General features: G+C 39.4%; 1 protein-coding gene across 1 annotated transcript in view; it reads left to right on the forward strand.

Moving 5' to 3' along the window:
- Positions 1 to 463: 463 nt before the first annotated feature.
- Positions 464 to 19,794, forward strand: part of LOC140152275 (uncharacterized) — a 111,508-nt gene continuing 92,177 nt past the window's right edge. The window contains exon 1 of the mRNA XM_072174580.1: positions 464 to 658. Within this exon, the coding sequence (XP_072030681.1) occupies positions 636 to 658 (23 nt within the window). The 5' untranslated portion in view covers positions 464 to 635. The remainder of the gene's footprint in view (positions 659 to 19,794) is intronic.

The raw sequence follows: 19,794 nt of genomic DNA on the forward strand, positions 1-19,794 counted from the left end.
TAGGCCTACACTTCAAAATCAGGCCTGAATCAGGTTTTTTTGGGGGGGGGGGGGCTGATTTTGAAAAGTGGACTTTTTTTTCTTCAAAATTGGACATTTTTTTTACCAAAGTGGCATAATAAACCCCTATTTTTTCGCTCGCTACGCTGGCCAATGGGAATGTTTTGGGAAGGGGGGGGGGAGTAAACAAAGCAGACCTGAAAAAAAAGGGGCTTTTGGGCATTTGGGGATGCAAATCAAAAGGTCGGCACTGAGATTTTTTGGCATGTCAAGGAGGGGGGCACCGATTTATATTGAAAAAAAATCCCTCATTCACCGATTCATGAAAATCTTCTGGACAGCACCATTGAAATCGGAATGCTGCTGAAAAGCACAACATTTAGATTGACCTCGTATTCGGACAGCATTGATTGATCAGCGAGCAAATTGGCTTAATATCTGGCAACACTGACTTACGTAATAAGAGTGCAAAGCAGCGCATTTAACAGAAGGGATTTTTGTGCCCAAATTACACTGTTTTACTGAGTATTTTGTCGAAGATATGAGATAGTCAAGAGAAAATACATTTGAGCAGATTATATTGAAATGTTACAGGAGGAATATATGTAGTTATGTGAGGCAATAATCAACCGAAAATGCCGCATTCTAAGGATAAACGGTGAGTTTGTAGCGTGTGTGACCATGTTGTTTACCATACATTGCGTTGATTTCAGTGTGTGTTGTTCATGAGTTGAACCTGTTCGTTGAGTACTACGGTTGTATACAATAATTTTACTCAAGGCGACGGTTCACACATGCACATGGATCAGCGTATATGCCTGTTCGTGTACATGTATCGAGGTATTCGCGATGCATGACCATTGTCAGATTGTGTAGTGTGGTGGACTGTCTATGGAATTTGATATGACCCGCTGTCCGAGTATATAAACAATCTGCCAGTCAATCATGAGGACCGGCATGAATGCCCACTATTTCGAATGTATGGTGCGTTACGTAATCGTGTCTGGGGTGTCTTTTGTCTGAAGTTTTGACCACATGAACAATCTGATTTATGAAGTGTACAATGTGTAAACAAATCAATTGAGAAGTTAGAGTGTTCGATGGACATCCCTGGAACTTGTGCACTGCCCACTTGCCCAGTACACATACATGGGGTACACCCCTACTGTACATAATATATGTACATTCATTAAAACATGATGAATCATGCAATCATGACAAGTGATAACTAAAAATCCATAACATTTCTTTAAAAATAGATCAGTATTCATTTTCTATGAAAAATGTTAGCATTTATTTACTGCACTGTCAGATATGTCCCCTTTTAATTTTGAGCCGAACAAGTGAGGTAAAGCAAAGAAAGTTGGAACTAGCGCCAATGTTTTTTTATCTTTCCACTACTACTAGCGCCCATGTTACTCCGGCAGTTGTAAATATGGTACGATCCTCTGGCGTGTGTGTCCCGCACCGTTGTGTACGTAGTACTGTGTTGCATTATAAGCATTGGTAAAACTAAAAGGCCGCTTATATATGAAAGTTAAACCTAGTAAATAATGAATAATGAAATAGTTGCCTCACTATGACCTGAATATTAAAAAGATGGCACGCTAAACTCAGGCCTAAAGCCCGATCCTGACTCCACATCGAAGCGCGATGTGATGCTATAAATCTGTAATCTGAGCCAGGTTTTTATGAGCTCAGTGATGGTGAAAATTCTCATCGCGTGGTGGAAATTTCAGTCCGCGATGGAGTTGGAAAATGTTCAACTTTTTCGCATCACGCTGTGATAAAAGGCCGCTTTATATATGAAAGTTAAACCTAGAAAATAATGAAATAGTTGCCTCACTATGACCTGAAAAAAAATGGCACGCTAAACTCATAATTGAGTTTCAAGGGCGCAGGGCCTACATGTAAAGCCCGATCCTGACTCCACCAATAAATCTGTAATCTGAGCCAGGTTTTTATGAGCTCAGTGGTGAAAATTCTCATCGCGCGGTGGAAATTTTGGTCCGCGATGGAGTTGGAAAATGTTCAACTTTTTCGCATTGCGCTGTGATATCGCAGCCATGCACGCTTCTGATTGGCTGCTGGAAAATCAAGGTCGGCAGGATGACCATAAAAAGAGATGCAGACCCCACATGATTTCAAAACATTGAAGCATCGCACGATGAAATTGAAATGTACATCGTAAATTTCATCGCGCGATGCTGCGACATTTTTAAAGCGTGATGTGGAGTCAGGTCGATCGGGCTTACAGGGTGTTAGTCCGACACACTGCTACTAGTCCGAGTCCAACACTCCGCTAGTTCGACATGCCGCTAGTCCGAATTTGAAAGGCACTGCACCAGTCCAACACGCCGCTAAGTCCGAAACTAAAATACACTTTGTCAGTCCAACACACCGCTAGTCCGAAAATGAAAACCACTGTACTAGTCCGAAACCGAAACCACTGCGCTAGTCCGAATCTGGAAAACACTCCTTCATTCTGACACTGCACTAGTTTGAATCTAAAAAACAAAATGGCACGCTAAACTCCACATCGCAGTGCGATGCGATGCTATAAATCTGTAATCTGAGCCAGGTTTTTATGAGCTCAGTGGTGAAAATTCTCATTGCGTGGTGGAAATTTTGGTCTGCGATGGAATTGGAAAATGTTCAACTTTTTTGCATCACGCTGTGATAACGCTGTGATAGAAAATAATGAAATAGTTGCCTCACGTTTAGCGTGCCATTTTTTTCAGGTCATATTTAGCGTGTTATTTTTTCAGGTCATAGTATGACCTGAAAAAAAATGGCACGCTAAACTCATAATTGAGTATCAAGGGCCTAAAGCCCGATCCTGACTCCACCAATAAAATCTGTAATCTGAGCCAGGTTTTTATGAGCTCAGTGGTGAAAATTCTCATCGCGCGGTGGAAATTTTGGTCCGCGATGGAGTTGGAAAATGTTCAACTTTTTCGCATCACGCTGTGATATCGCAGCCATGCACGCTTCTGATTGGCTGCTGGAAAATCAAGGTCGACAGGATCCGGATGACCATAAAAAGAGATGCAGACCCCACATGATTTCAAAACATCGAAGCATCGCACGATGAAATTGAAATGTACAATGTACACATGTATCTAAATTTCATCGCGCGATGCTGCGAAATTTTTAAAGCGTGATGTGGATTGTGGAGTCCGGATCGGGCTTACAGGGTGTTAGTCCGACACACCGCTAGTCCGAGTCCAACACTCAGCTAGTCCGACATGCCGCTAGTCCGAATTTGAAATGCACTGCATCAGTCCAACATGCCGCTAAGTCCAAAACTAAAATACACTTTGTCAGTCCAACACGCCGCTAGTTCGAAAATGAAAACCACTGCACTAGTCCGAAACCGAAACCGCTGCGCTAGTCCGAATCTGGAAAACACTCCTTCATTCCGACACTGCACTATAATATTTACAGTAATTTCTTGGCCAAACTGGAACACTATAAACGCTAGTGGCTCCGCGATAAACACACGCGAATATATAGCGTGATACAGAAGAAAGCATACACACGCCTTACATTGCGTACACGCTTAGTACGCTACATGGACGCAACGCGCATGTTCCAGTTTGGCCAAGAAATTACTGTAAATATTATAGTTTGAATCTAAAAAACACTCCGCTAGTCCAAAACTGAAAATCATCACGAAATATTTCGGATTCGGACTAGTGCTGTGGTGTGTTGGACTGAAAAATGTGTTTTCAGATTAGCGGCATGTCCGACAGTTGCAGTGGTTTTAATTTTCGGACTAGCGCATGCATTTTTTCGGACTAGCGCAGTGTTTTTCATTTTTGGATTGACGCATCCCTGAGTATAGGGAATTTGTGTAGTCGGACTAGCAGCGTGTCAGACAGCGGCATGTCGGACAGAGCGGTGCACCCCGTACGATACAATGTTAAAATTACATACACCCGAGATAGACAGTCTACATGTATGATGCAGTGATAAAAAAAATATGCCACAAAAAAAATTTGCTTAGAGCTGAGGTGTATCAGCAGGTATGGCAACCCTGAATGTGCTTACATAATGAGGAGCTATCAGGACAAGCAGGATGATATGACCAGGCAAGCTGCTACCTGGATATGTCATGACCCACTCTGGTATAGCGTACATCCTCCAGGGTAAAAGAGAAGTGAGTTAGTGTCAATGAAGCCATACATGTACATTGTAGTGCAGCAAAGATAGTGCATACATGAACAGAAATTACTTTTCCCATAATTGTGTTAGTCCCCGGGGATACATGTAGGTCAGACCTGATGAAAGTTGCAACAACATGTTTATTTTATCAAATTAATTTTTTTGTTAAAATTGTCCGATCTGATGCATTTACTCAAATGTGAAGACTATCTGTGTTTGGGTATAAACTATTTAGTTTGGTACAATTACCGAATAGGGTGCAACTTGCTAGACTTGAGCCCAGTCCTCGTTTGGGGTTAAGGTTTAGAGTTGGGGTAGGGCAGTCTTATAATAAGACTAGTAGAGTTGCACCCTATTCGGCAATCGCTGCTTTAGTTTTAATATTGTTATAGTCGGGTCAGGATGAGGTCTGACAGGCGTGTAACAAGGTTACAAAAAGTGGGGCGCCCGCAGTTACGCGATGTTGCAAAAAAGTTCAAAACAGTACAAAAATTACACAGGTGGCTACGTTGGCATGAAAAGTTATGATAAGTAGGTTCCAAGTAGAGTTTCTTCCACTGATTCCGAGACATGCCGCAAAATAAGGCCATAGGCCTAAATATAATGCTCGGGTTAGAAAACACGTTCGTCAGAAACGAGTCTCCGAGTATTTCTACTTTATAGAACTGGGGCCCGAGCACTGATGAAGACCTCAGCATCGCTGGATGCAGATGTTTTTGTTGACTTGGAACTTTTGCCGTGTTCAAGGATTATGTCCGACACAGCATTAAACTTTAATTTGGGATCTATGATGAGACATAATGCAGCATGCTCCTAATGAGGAAAGATTTTCAGTGATTCAGTTTGGTTTGGAGTACATGTAATGCCGCTTGATGTGTGTTTTTGAAAGCAGTTAGTGGTGTGGCCACCCCACAACCTCATTAGGTATCTCATACGGTGTGACATAGAGCGTGTTTCTACAGGCGCTCCGCTAAGTTACCGCTAAATGGATAACGGTATCTTACCGTTATCTTACCGTTTAACCTGCTGTTTCCACCGACAGGTTTTTGCCGTTGGCTTGTTCATACCGTTTTAAAAGCTGAATGACGTCATGTGACCCAGCTATGTCTCTTTCCCCTAAACCATGCTGACATGCCTACTAATGGTTTTAGTTTCGTAAAAAAATTTGCATTTCTTTAGTGAACATTCACATCCTGCTTCACTTCGGTCAGCATCCTTCACAACATTAAATTGGCCCTTCAGTGATTTCAGCTGTCTGGTATTTATTACTGATAGCCGTAGCTGTGCGATCGGGATATATGCGACACATTGGGACATGCATCACACACTGTCTGTGCATAATTTATATTGTACGCATCTGCGTTCCACTTTGAACCATCCATAGTTTGGACTTGTTATGTTGCCATTGTTTTTAAGGCTTTTTCATGTCGTCCGTCCAATTTACCTGTTGATTAACAGCCATTTTGCCCTGATTTTGCTCGATAAACGGCAAGTTACCGCTTCGGTCTGTTTCTACAGAAAATCTACCCGCTTCGCAGGGGTAGCGCTAGAACTAAAAACTCTGGTGTCCGCAGGGATCCCCGAACTTGCAGAAAATTAAAAAGTAGGGGGTCCGCAGGAGAGTTTGGTGAGTCCGAGTTGCACAAATGCAGCATAAATAGTATGTCTGCAATAGCGATAGGTTGAAAAACTGGGGGTCTGCAGGGACCCCTGAACTTGCAGTAAATTTAAAAACAGGGGGTCCGAACTCTATTTTGGTGGGTCCGGGACCCCAAAAAGCAACCTAGCGCTACCCTAGCCGCTTCGTCAACGGCAAAAACCTACTCCAACGAGGTTTCCGTTGGCATTGAAAAGGCGTTGCAAAAAGGTGTTGGAGGCTTTTTCCACATGAGTGATTAACACGATCATAGGCATTTTCCTCGGTAGAAACACAGAGGGTCGGTTAGCAGATGTACTGGAAGTTTGGTAGTCTTTGTCAAAGACCTCGCAATCCTAGGGGGGCGACGGCGAAGCCCACCGCTGAGCGCTGGAGGCGCGACAGAGTGGCGAGGCCGCGACAGGTGGCGTTCCCACTACGTTGCTCCAGGCAGAGCCTTGTTGAAAGGCTAGAAGTTTAGTGAACTGTTGTGACACCCGACTGTTTGCCATTGAAATATGATTTTTAAAGGCCCCATTTTTAGCCTTACGATTCATTTACCACACATAATCCCGTATACTATTAAATTGTGTGAAGGGTCAGGATTGTAATCAATCTGCGTGTTTCTACTTAGGGCCAAATTCTGTGCCATGCCGTGCCCGGGTCATACCGGGTAACAAGCCCAGTAGAAACGATCTGGGTAATCGGTTGCCGTGTCATGCCGGGTCATGTGCTCGCCTTTCGTGATCCACCTCTTGAGGTGGATCATGCCGGGTCAAAGCGTGTAATCCGCCCAGTAGAAACGAGCCGTGTGATCGGTTACCGGGTCGAGGTCATGCGTGTTGCAAAAATAACGCGATTTATATTCTACTTGTACAGTAAGGGCCTAGGCCTATAATGTAGTAGGTTCCTTCTTTCTGATATTATATACACTGGCCACGTGTGTGACTCGCATGAACTTGATGAAGTAAAATGGATATGGCTTTACTGTACTTGAGTTAATGAGTTGGTTATATTTTGGCTGTAAATTAATCATCATAATAGCCAATTCACTAAATCCACTGGTAAATTAATGCAATTTGGATTTTACGAAAACACTAAATTGTGATTGTAGGTCATATGCCATGAGCTGCCATGCGTGGACATTTAAATTTAGAATACAACCGTCAAATCTGTTTTCCGTACTTCCGGTTTACAGGAAAAAAATGCCGTGCATCGTGCGAGACACAGCTTTCTGGTCTCAGTAGAAACAAGCTGGGTAACGGTGGCCGGATTATGATCGGTATTTTGTGCCCGGAAAATAGCGGGTCAAAAAGCCGTACGCTCAGTATAAACACGCTGATTGTAAGGCTTTATGATACAAGGCAGGGCTTCTGTTCAACAGATTTGAGCTGTAACAAGTACAACATACATGTATCTTCACATAGGATTCCCAAAGCTACCAAATTAATCTAAAAAGCAGATAAGAAGGACCGTTAGCTTGCTACCCTACGTATACATAAAGTCTTTGCTAGTGACTATTCTTGCCAGAGTAGAGCAGCAATTGGTTGAAAACCATGTTCCAGTCATAAGATTATATGTATCTAATCACTGTACCTAGTTTGAAGTTGAAAAGTTATTGCATTTAATTAAGCTGCAGAGTGGATTAATGAAAATGTAGGTAAAATATGCAAATCAGCTCATTAATATTCATAAATATTGCAAATAACACGACACAAAACTATACAGCACATCAGGCCACCAAAGCCCCATCATATCTAATCACTTTACCAAAAATGAACATACTTTAAAGTTATGAAAGAAAAAGACCCTAAATATGGAGTTTTAAATGAAAATATTTAAATATTGGGGTACCAACAAAATAAGCCCTTCTGTCAAAATCCCAGGGTCAAAATATATACCCCAGGATGACTCTTTGTATAGGACTCCAGCAATGGGTCTTCTAACTGCTCTGATATTATGATATCCAGCATAGGCCTACAATTCTTGGAGTCAGGTCCAGTTATTCCTATCCCCTACAAACACCTCGATGTGATCCTTCATATTCAGGACCTCTAGTCTTACTTGTTTCCAATGTTTGGGCTGCCACATGAGAACTCTTGACGCTGGTTATTCTTCACTCTTGGTACAATGACCTGCAAACTTAAGTTACCGGTATGTCTTCTTCACCAGTTTCTCAGAGATTGCTCTCGGAGTCCTCTGCGAACCTGAGAAGAGTTTTAACTATCTGCTAGTGCTACATTATAAATTCCCATTGACTGCCAATCAAGGTTTCTGAATACATCCTCCTTGGGCATCCTTCATTGCTGCAGTGAAGAATTGGGGGCAAGCCTCAAAATAAGCAGATCTGGACCAGGAGCCATACATTTGGAAAAAGCAAATCCTGGTCCTGATATTATCTAGTGAACCAGGAGCCATTTTTAAAGAGCTAAGTAACAGTCATTTAAATTTCAATTGTACACATTAAATACAAAACCTGCTTTAACTACCAGGCTCTATACAAATGTAGAGCCTGGTTCATATGATTTTGGTGTGGACCAGGAGCCAAAATGTTATGACCATTGTGTAAATGGCTCCTGGTTGCCTGGTTATTTTGATTGGGGGAAGGAGGGGTCACCTTGTCTCACACCTGTCAGGAGTATGAAGGCATTTGGATTTTTGCACTAGGATCTTTGTAAAATGCTTGACCAAGTGCATATTCATCAATGATCAACGTTTTTGCTATCAAGTGACTGCCTTCCGCCTTTCTCAATATACGCCACTATGGAATACAGCTGACCAATTGGCAAAATAAATCTAATTGGGCACAAAGTATGAACTTTGACCTGACCTCTATTATATTAGTGAGGATCGAGCCCACATGATCCCCAGTAGCTGTACTTTTTTTTTGTTTAAGCCTACTAGTTGCCAAAGAGGCTAGATGATGAAAAGTAAAATTCGGATCTTGTTGGCGCATCTTTTTGTGATGCAGTAAAAAGCCCACATTGTGCTGGGCGTCATTATTCGAGGGAATTGAGGTCAAATTGACCTCCACAAAGGATCCTGATCCACAAAGAGCCTTTACTAGAAGTAAATTTTCAAACTATCATTTAAATATGAAGATCAAGAGATCCCAAGCTAATTGTTACATTAATGGACACAGAATTGCCTCTTCTTTGATGAGAAGCTATTCAGAGAGTCAGATGACATTGGCGTGCAGAAATACAGGAAGGTAAAAATGCCAGAAAATAGGGAATTTTGCCCTTTGACCTCTACTATATGTGCGCCATCAAAATCCCATAAAATTTTTGCTGGAAAATGAAAAACTTGCCATGGAGGTCTTTTAATTTCAAAAACTTGTTTGGACTTGCAATCTAGATGGCGCAGCCGGTAAATGATACTTTGAAGTTTGCACGAGGGACGAGGGTGCTTTTCATCGAAACATTGGATTTGCTGTTTTTGTGCGCCATTTAAGATCCGAACTTTTTACTTTTTTTTTTTTTTTTATGTAACCATTTGGTACATTACTGTACAAAAATGCAAAATGCAGGTTGGGATGATGATGGCGCAATATTTTTATATCCACCTCCAAAGTTTGTCATTTGTAAACTAGGCTCAGAGAGACTGAAATTACAAGAATTTGAGGGCGCTGTGCATGCTCATATTGTATACGTATGTGAGTTATGTACTGTGATGTGCCCTGAGTAATTTGATTTAATTTAATTATTTAACTTTGTTTACAAGCTGAAAGTATGTCATGAGATGGGAAAGCCCCTTGTGCGTGCAAGATAATGGTGTGGAAAGTCATTTTGGAATTCCCCAAATTATTGTAAACAAAGTCAGATCTATGTTTGGAACTTGGAAAGCCCCAGTTCATTATTGCACCATCAGGAAAACCCCCCAGGAAGTGATGTAATGTGAAAGGTGAATGTGTATAATTAATCTTGGGAAATCCCAAGATTGCAGCAATGTTGTGAAAATGTGATTGAAGTAATGGTTTATTAATAGATGATGGGTTTTTTTCTTTTTTTTTGATATAAAAAGCTGGAGGTTTTGTTGGGACTTTACAGAATGCCATGGGAGATTGAAAACTCCACATGTGTGTGATGGTCTTCGTGCTTCAAAAAGAAGTACATTTTAACCAGTTTATATAGCCAATAATTGAGCTAATTTTAATACAGCAACGAAGAAGACAGCGAGCACACAAAAGTGCTCTTCCTCATCAAAGGATTAAAAGTTCTTCTGTCAAATTGCTGGAGTTTGCTGGGTTTGTGAAGGCCACGCATCTGTCAAAAAACAGCGGAGCTGTGTTAAAGAAACCTGTTCCCTGGAAAAGAGTGATTGGTGAAAGAAACACCATTGTTGGAGAAAGCAGCGCAAGGAGATATATTTGTGGAGATAGCAGCGCAAAGGAGATTGGAGAAAGCATCATCATTTTCGTATGAGGATTTTTATACGCAAGGATTTATAAATGCAAGTGTACTATGGACTTCTCTGATTTTCGCAGAACAAGTGAATAAGGATATATTACATCAGTCGTCCAGAACATTGCAAGAACTCTAGGATCACCAACAAGAAGACAGCTGGTTAAGTACTGATATAGTAAAACTGTCATTGTGTGATTTTATTGTATATGCGATATTGTTATTATATGTACCAATCATACTCTGTTTTCAATTAAAGACTTAGATTTTGTTAGCTTAAACAAACAGTGTATTTGTGTTGTGCATTCGTGTGAGTTCGGGAAAAAGGTAATTTTTGGCCTTGAGTCAAGTACGACTCGTAACAAAAATTGGGGGCTCGTCGTCCGGGAGAATACACTGTAAAAAAAGTTAACATTCATTTACTGAGTCTTGAAAGTGAAAGTACAGTATGACAGAGTTCAAAGCAGAAGAGTTTCTTGAAACTATAAATTGGGAGAAGTTTGATGAGTTGAAGAAGCCTGATTTATTGGCATTTGCCCAACATTATGACTTGAAAGTAAAGCAAGCTACAAGAAAGCAAATAATCAAAAATGCCTTGATAGATGTTTTGGTCGGGGAAGATATTTTTGATGAATCCTATTTGGAAGAGAAACTTGAAGTAGAAATTGGTGGAGTTTGACCTTGCAAGAGTACAATCTGGACATCAAACATATTAAGGGAAAAGACAATGTAATGGCTGATGCCCTGTCCAGAATTGCATAGAAAAACCTGAAAAACAAAAATTCCTTTTAAAAGGGAACATGTGTGACAAGTAGTCACTGTGTACGACTCGTAACAGTACCGACATAATTTTTTGGAGAAATTTAATTTTTTTTTGTATCACCATCATCCCAGGTGGGTACATAATAAAGAAGACTGGCTCTTACCTCTGGGCTCTTACCACATTGGTGCTTTACCACTAGCTGTTTACGTGGGACAGGAAATTCTCAAAAGTCATGGGGAAAATCTAGTTCTGACTCAACAGTGCTCAATGCCCTTTGAAACTCATACAGTAGCCCAAAAGAGCAGCCAAAATTATGCCTTGCTTCATTTGCACTATTTGGGGCTTCACCCTTTGCAAACAGGGCTGTATAGTTTCTGGGAAAATCTTCAAAAGTCACCCAATTGGGCTATCAAATTGTGGGCGTAGCAACCCTGCCACAGGGGTGCATGCTTTTCCACTTGTCTAGAGACATTATGTAATATTATGTAACAAGGTCAGTCTAGACAAAACATTAATGCTTCACATGAATGTTATCATTGTGCATGCACACTATACATGTACATAGGGCACTCATGCACACACAATTGGAAGGGCTATGTTACATTACACAAACCCACTATTGTAAGGAGTATATAAGCATAGACTATTCTCTCTATAGTCTATGATATAAGGGACGCACCATTAGATATCATGGGGGGCTAGGGAGTTTTTGAAAAAAAAAGTTTTGCCTCACTGTAAAAAAAAATTTTGCCTCACTGATGAGTAAAAAAAAAAAATTTTGCTTCATGAAGAGTAAAAAAAAAAAATTTTCCCTACCCAGCTCTGTATAAAGGTATACATTAAAATTGCAAAAAGACAACTTCGCCGCCGAAGATGGTGAAAAAAAAAATTTTGCTTCCAAAGGCAGCGAAAAAAAAAAATTTTGCCGCCCTCGGCGGCAAAAAAAAAAAATTCTGCCTGACCCAAACTCCCTAGCCCCCCCGATAATATCTAATGGTGCGTCCCTAAATGTGCATCACTCCTTCAAACTTCTTTTTCCAAGTCTGCAAGTAGGAAGGAAAACATTGAAAACAAATGAAGTGTGTTTGTTGTCATGTGGTTGAACCAGGGAAGTATATATTTGAATAAGGAACTTTAGCCAGGTGCATCAGGATTTTCAATATAGTGACATTAAACCTGGACATTAATAACTCCATAATTATGTAACTTTATCGCCTGGATTTAAGATGAGGATCACATGTGAAGATACATGTAGTGCAAGCACAGAGCTTGTGTCTGTGTTAAATGTATAAATGATTAATATTTCCCGGAAATTTTACTTGTGTTTTATGTCACCACTCACCAGTTACTTTAGAATCTACATTCATGTACGAAGTTGTACGTAGGTAAGTGGATTTGAGTAGTATTTTGAGTTTAATTTGGATTTGTTTTGATCGGGAGGGAGGGGGGGGGGGGGCTGACCAAAATTGACACAATTTTGACATTGTCATTGGTTTTGTAAATGCAAAACTAAAACAAATAATTCTCATATGATTTATTAGGCTGAGTAAAAAAAGAATCATTTAAATTTCAATTGTACACATAACACATTAAATACAAAACCTGCTTTAACTACCAGGCTCTATACAAATGTAGAGCCTGGTTCATATGATTTTGGTGTGGACCAGGAGCCAAAATGTTATGACCATTGTGTATTTTGATTGGGGGAAGGAGGGGTCACCTTGTCTCACACCTGTCAGGAGTATGAAGGCATTTGGATTTTTGCACTAGGATCTTTGTAAAATGCTTGACCAAGTGCATATTCATCAATGATCAACGTTTTTGCTATCAAGTGACTGCCTTCCGCCTTTCTCAATATACGCCACTATGGAATACAGCTGACCAATTGGCAAAATAAATCTAATTGGGCACAAAGTATGAACTTTGACCTGACCTCTATTATATTAGTGAGGAGCCCACATGATCCCCAGTAGCTGTACTAATTTGCTTGTTTTTTGTTTAAGCCTACTAGTTGCCAAAGAGGCTAGATGATGAAAAGTAAAATTCGGATCTTGTTGGCGCATCTTTTTGTGATGCAGTAAAAAGCCCACATTGTGCTGGGCGTCATTATTCGAGGGAATTGAGGTCAAATTAGAGTCAAGCGGTAGCATGACCAGCAAGTTTAAAAAAAAAAAACTGTTAAAGAAGAATAAACAGATGCACCGCGGACTATATTTACACGAAACAAAACGCTATTGTTCTGTGATATTTTTCGCTGGGTACAAAATATATCTAAAACCATGCTAAATCTTATTTACTGTCCAAAGTGTAATATTTTAATAACTCATTAATTCAAAAAGTTACACCAATCTTACAGTCAATCCGATTGTTTGATAATAAACAAACATTCTTGTATTATTTCACGCGGTATTTCATAGCCAAAATTAGTGTAAAATCATAGCTAATCATACTGATATCCAGAATCTTTCGTCACTGCTACAGCCATACATGGCTGTCACTATCGCACTACTTTTTGAGATTCACTTTCAAAATATACCCTAGCATTTTCCTGGATACCATACATACAAATTCTGGATCCCATTCGCCAAAAAAATCAAGTTTTTCACAATTCTTTTATTCTTTCCGGACCACAGCATACATTCATATTAATAAATACTCCACTTTCACACGTCGTTATATCGGGACGTCCCCGTGGCGAAGTGGTTAAGGCCATGGACTTCTAATCCACTTATGAAGTTTTGCCCAAGTTCGAAACTTCCCACCACCGTTTTTTTAATGTTTTATTAACCAATTTATTGTCATAAATCAAGAATAACTCCATTTCGAACATGCATTGCTATTGTGATATTTTATTTTTTTTTCATCAAACAAACATGTTTGATTTTTTATTCACATTTAGGCCTAGGCCTAGGGCCTACTTTCACCATCCAGATGCTTTCACCATGCCTGACTATCATGATATCTTCGTCATTTAAAACACATTTATCAGTGGCTCTGTTCACAGCTCAGACTGAAATTATATTTGGAATAAATATTATAAATTGTCACAAGTTAAAATCACAAACAGCGAAATTTGGATATATACTAGATTGCCCTGCCAGGCTATAAAGAATCACACACCACGAAATATGGATATCCAACAAGCTTAAACTATAAATTAGCTCCCGATAGAGGGCAGGGCTTGATAAGGGAAATTAAAATCACAAACCGCGAAAGATCGCCGACAACCGCCGCTTAATAGGGATATCCAACTAGATTGCCCCGCAGGGCTACAAAGAACCACAAACCGCGCAATTTGGATATCCAACCAGATTTCCCACAGATTTTCTATCGATTATAAAGAACCACAATCCGCGAAATATGGATATCCAACAAATTAAGACCACAAACCGCGAAAGATCAACAACAACTGCCGCTCAATATTGATATCCAACTAGATTGCCCGCAGGGCTATAAAGAACCACAAACCGCGGAATTTCGATATGCGACTATTGCCCCACAGGGCTTCAAAGAACCACTAGCCACGAAATATGGATATCCAACAAGCCAGATTATAAAGAACCACAAACCGCAAAATATGGATATTTTATTTGTTTTATGGAGCACATCCTAACCTGATGACTTTCCAAGCTTGGAGCTGCTTGGCTACATTCATAAAAAGAAAAGAAATCTACCAAAAAAACGTTCACAACGTAAAGAAATCAGCAAGTTTAAAAAAACCCACCTCGGCTCACTTTTTGAAACTTGGTCCCATTTTAAACACCAACAGCAAATCTGTGTTTTTATTTTATTTCAACAGAACACAGCGTTTCCAACAAGATTACAAGCCTACGTGTTATTTGTTTAATTCAATCATTAATCATGATTATTATAAAACAAAACACAATAGGATATTGGCTTACCATGCAAGAACAAGATATAACCTTTCAGGTCATTCCAGAAAGCTTACAAATTAATATCGCATCTGCACATTAAAGATACCTAACACTTCTGGAAATGTTTTAAATTTATATAAATATGATAAAGTTTAAATCAGTAACTTTTACAAATGGGACCAAGTTTCAAAAAGTGAGCCGAGGTGGGTTTTTTTAAACTTGCTGATTTCTTTACGTTGTGAACATTTTTTTGGTAGATTGACCTCCACAAAGGATCCTAATCCACTAAGAGCCTAAGTAAATTTTCAAACTATCATTTAAATATGAAGATCAAGAGATCCCAAGCTAATTGTTACATTAATGGACACAGAATTGCCTCTTCTTTGATGAGAAGCTATTCAGAGAGTCAGATGACATTGGCGTGCAGAAATACAGGAAGGTAAAAATGCCAGAAAATATGGAATTTTGACCTTTGACCTCTACTTTGTGCGCCATCAAAATCCCATAAAATTTTTGCTGGAAAATGAAAAACTTGCCATGGAGGTCTTTTAATTTCAAAAACTTGTTTGGACTTGCCATCTAGATGGCGCAGCCGGTAAATGATACTTTGAAGTTTGCACGAGGGACGAGGGTGCTTTTCATCGAAACATTGGATTTGCTGTTTTTGTGCGCCATTTAAGATCCGAACTTTTACTTTTTTTTTTTTATGTAACCATTTGGTACATTACTGTACAAAAATGCAAAATGCAGGTTGGGATGATGATGGCGCAATATTTATATATCCACCTCCAAAGTTTGTCATTTGTAAACTAGGCTCAGAGAGACTGAAATTACAAGAATTTGAGGGCGCTGTGCATGCTCATATTGTACATGTGAGTTATGTACCGATATAATTTTTTGGAGAAATTTAATTTTTTTTTGTATCACCATCATCCCAGGTGGGTACATAATAAAGAAGACTGGCTCTTTTTCCTCTGGGCTCTTACCACATTGGTGCTTTACCACTAGCTGTTTACATGGGACAGGAAATTCTCATAAGTCATGGGGAAAATCTAGTTCTGACTCAACAGTGCTCAATGCCCTTTGAAACTCATACAGTAGCCCAAAAGAGCAGCCAAAATTATGCCTTGCTTCATTTGCACTATTCGGGGCTTCACCCTTTGCAAACAGGGCTGTATAGTTTCTGGGAAAATCTTCAAAAGTCACCCAATTGGGCTATCAAATTGTGGGCGTAGCAACCCTGCCACAGGGGTGCATGCTTTTCCACTTGTCTAGAGACATTTAGCGTGTTTCTATTGAGTCCCCTGCATTTTACCGGTAAAACTGTTCGCCGTCAAATAGCGGCGAAAGGCGGATAACGGTCAGTTTCCATTGCATGTTGTTTTAATACCGGTAAACACTCGATGAACAGCGTCAATTGACACACCTTTAAAGTTTGCCGGCGACAGGTCGTGCACTGGGGTCAATCCCCGGGTCAATCGCAAAGCATTGTGGATTTTAATATTGTAGTATTTTCTTAATTGTTTGGCTAAAAATGAGGCAGCAAACATGAGAAAAGAAGACTGAAGAATAATGTTTTTATATTAGCGTTTTCATTCGTTCTCGTACATCAAATTACGCCATTGGGAAATCCCCCTCAGTGATATCGACGTGAGTACTCAGTATTGTTGCGCGCAAAAAAAATAGGTCTTAGAATTTAATCTTTCACAGTTTAATTTCAGTTAATTCTTTTTAGCGATTAGTAATTTAACATCAACAACATAATATTAAATTCATGAAATCTTTCTAATTTTCTGAAGCACACACCGCCGCGGATCCGAGTTGATTTCTATTTTTTTCCGCATGCACAGCTGGATTCATCCGCTGATGTTGTTGTTGTTGTTTTATTTCATGGCTTTTACTAGGGTCATAAATCAAAATGTTAAATATTTAGCATAATATGTATAATGCAGGGATAATGCATTATGAATATTTCTTCCATTTACTTTATTTATAGCAAGTGAGTCAAATATTTGTATGTGATTAGGCCTAAGAATTTTTGCGAACGGAATGGTATAATCATGGTATAATACATAAATAAGCTAGCTCATTGATGATGCAGAGGTCAATTTCGCGACTCAACTTCCGTTTTCTTCCCTGTATGCGCATTCAATCGGAACGGAGTGAGTTTCTATTGACGTTTACCGGTAAGCGTCCCGCTATTTTCCTTCCTCAAGAAGGAAAACGTTACCGGTAAAAACTCGCCCCTGTTTACCGGTAAATAGCGGGGAAGGTCAGTTTCTATTGAGCAAAAATAATCCCTTTACCGTCTTTTTACCGGTAAACGGTCCCAATAGAAACACGCCTATTATGTAATATTATGTAACAAGGTCAGTCTAGACAAAACATTAATGCTTCACATGAATGTTATCATTGTGCATGCACACTATACATGTACATAGGGCACTCATGCACACACAATTGGAAGGGCTATGTTACATTACACAAACCCACTATTGTAAGGAGTATATAAATGTGCATCACTCCTTCAAACTTCTTTTTCCAAGTCTGCAAGTAGGAAGGAAAACATTGAAAACAAATGAAGTGTGTTTGTTGTCATGTGGTTGAACCAGGGAAGTATATATTTGAATAAGGAACTTTAGCCAGGTGCATCAGGATTTTCAATATAGTGACATTAAACCTGGACATTAATAACTCCATAATTATGTAACTTTATCGCCTGGATTTAAGATGAGGATCACATGTGAAGATACATGTAGTGCAAGCACAGAGCTTGTGTCTGTGTTAAATGTATAAATGATTAATATTTCCCGGAAATTTTACTTGTGTTTTATGTCACCACTCACCAGTTACTTTAGAATCTACATTCATGTACGAAGTTGTACGTAGGTAAGTGGATTTGAGTAGTATTTTGAGTTAAATTTGGATTTGTTTTGATCGGGAGGGAGGGGGGGGGGGGGCTGACCAAAATTGACACAATTTTGACATTGTCATTGGTTTTGTAAATGCAAAACTAAAACAAATAATTCTCATATGATTTATTAGGCTGAGTAAAAATAAAAACATGTTTCTCATCCGGGATTTAAAAAAAAAGGAGGAAGAGGGGCTTTTTATTTTCTATTTTTTATTGAAAAATAGACCTTGTAAACTTGTACATGTACCCATAAACAGCTGTACTATTAGTGTATACATAGAATAATGCCTGAAAAAGGAGGAGGCCCTTTTTATTTCATTAAAAAAGACAACTTCTTGTATTTCATTGTTCTGGTACATGTAGGTCCCGGGGGGGCCACTCAAATATGAGAGTGTACGCATGCGTGACCAAATTTTTTTCGAACACCCCCTAAACAAGTTTTCCTCTGTGAGCAAAATGACCCCCTAAGCAAGTTTTTAGCGCTTTCCCAAAAAAAAAAAAAAAAAAATTGACCCCTAAACAAGTTTTTTTTCTAATTTTGACCCCCTAAACAAGTTTTTGTCTAATTTTGATCCCCTAAACAAGTTTTGTCTAAATTTGACCCGCTAAACAAGTTTTTGTCTAAATTTGACCCACTTTACAAGTTTTGATGCGCACGTTAGGCCCTAAGCAGTATTCACATCGTAGTTGGTACTGAATTCGGCACCTAAAGTTGAATATCGTGTCCCTGTATCGTGTGCCCTTTTCATGCTTTCTACTACAAATATAATTTCCTAATGTAATCCAGAGAAGGGGAAACTCAGAAATCTACCAGCAGGAGTAGAAAATAATGTGAGGAATCTATAATAGGTCCTGAAAATCTTTTTGAAATGCATGATATTTTCGTCCCGGATTTTCGTCTCCCCGTTTGTCCACTGAACTATATACCCATCATAATTTTATATGACGTCATTAATTATAATTAATATGCACGTTTTGTTTTTATCTAAACGGTATTTTACATAGAAGTACGAGGTCATGGTTAAATCACATGTAATACGTCATGAAATATATTTGCATAACATAGTGACACATTAGGTTTGGACGGGAAATTCCGGCACTGGAATAAACTTTTTTCGGAATCGGAGTTTCAGCAGATTTGAAAAGCGGATTAAAATGGTACCCTAAATGCGTTACAAACGATTTTAAAACTACCCCTTTTCATGAAAATCACCGTTTTTTACCCCCTTAACGCGTCACGCGCGTAACGTGCCCAACCAAGAAAAAACACCCCTTTTCACGCGTTTTTTGGTCATGCATGCTTACATCATTATATTTGAGTGGCCCCCCCGGGATGTAGGTACACCCCCTCGAGTGATCACAGAACCATCCAGAAGTGTTTCTTGCATACATGCATATTAGCAAGGCTATAGAAAATATCTCAACTTCCAAGACATCTTTCTTCAAAAGTTGTAACTGAATTTGAAAAAATAAATAAATTTGAAGCGGCCTCAAAAAAGGAAGCGGGGGGACGAGAAACATGTTTTATTTTATATTCGGTTTATGTTAGGGGCTATCATTTTTTTCGGGAGAGGTGTCCCAAATTTACAAGAAGTCGGCGTCAATAAAGTTGTGACTCCCCTATTTCGGAAACAAAAATGTATGACCCCTGTAATTATTTGGAACCCCCTTCCGAAGAAAATGATAGCCCCCTTATGAAGTAATGATTATAATATTACTAAATATTTGGGTGTGACAGTGCCCACTTTTAGTTAGTAAGAAGTATGACTTTTTGTACTTGAATGATTATTTACTTAAATTTAGATGTGTTGAGCAGTAGCTTAGCCAGTCGGGATGGGGGACGGGGGCGGTTATGGGGTTGGTCAATGGTCAGGGGGCACAGTGCCTTACTGACAAAAAAGAGAAAAGTGCCCCTCTGACAAAAATGAAATGGAATATTGGGAAGGAAAAGAAAAAGGGAAAGGAGCCCATTTCCTATGAAAATTCACCTTGATCACAAGCGAAAATTGTGTAAAATATCTTTTTATTTTTGTCTT

This window comes from Amphiura filiformis, chromosome 5 (genome assembly GCF_039555335.1).
Source record: "Amphiura filiformis chromosome 5, Afil_fr2py, whole genome shotgun sequence".
Lineage (NCBI taxonomy): Eukaryota > Metazoa > Echinodermata > Ophiuroidea > Amphilepidida > Amphiuridae > Amphiura > Amphiura filiformis.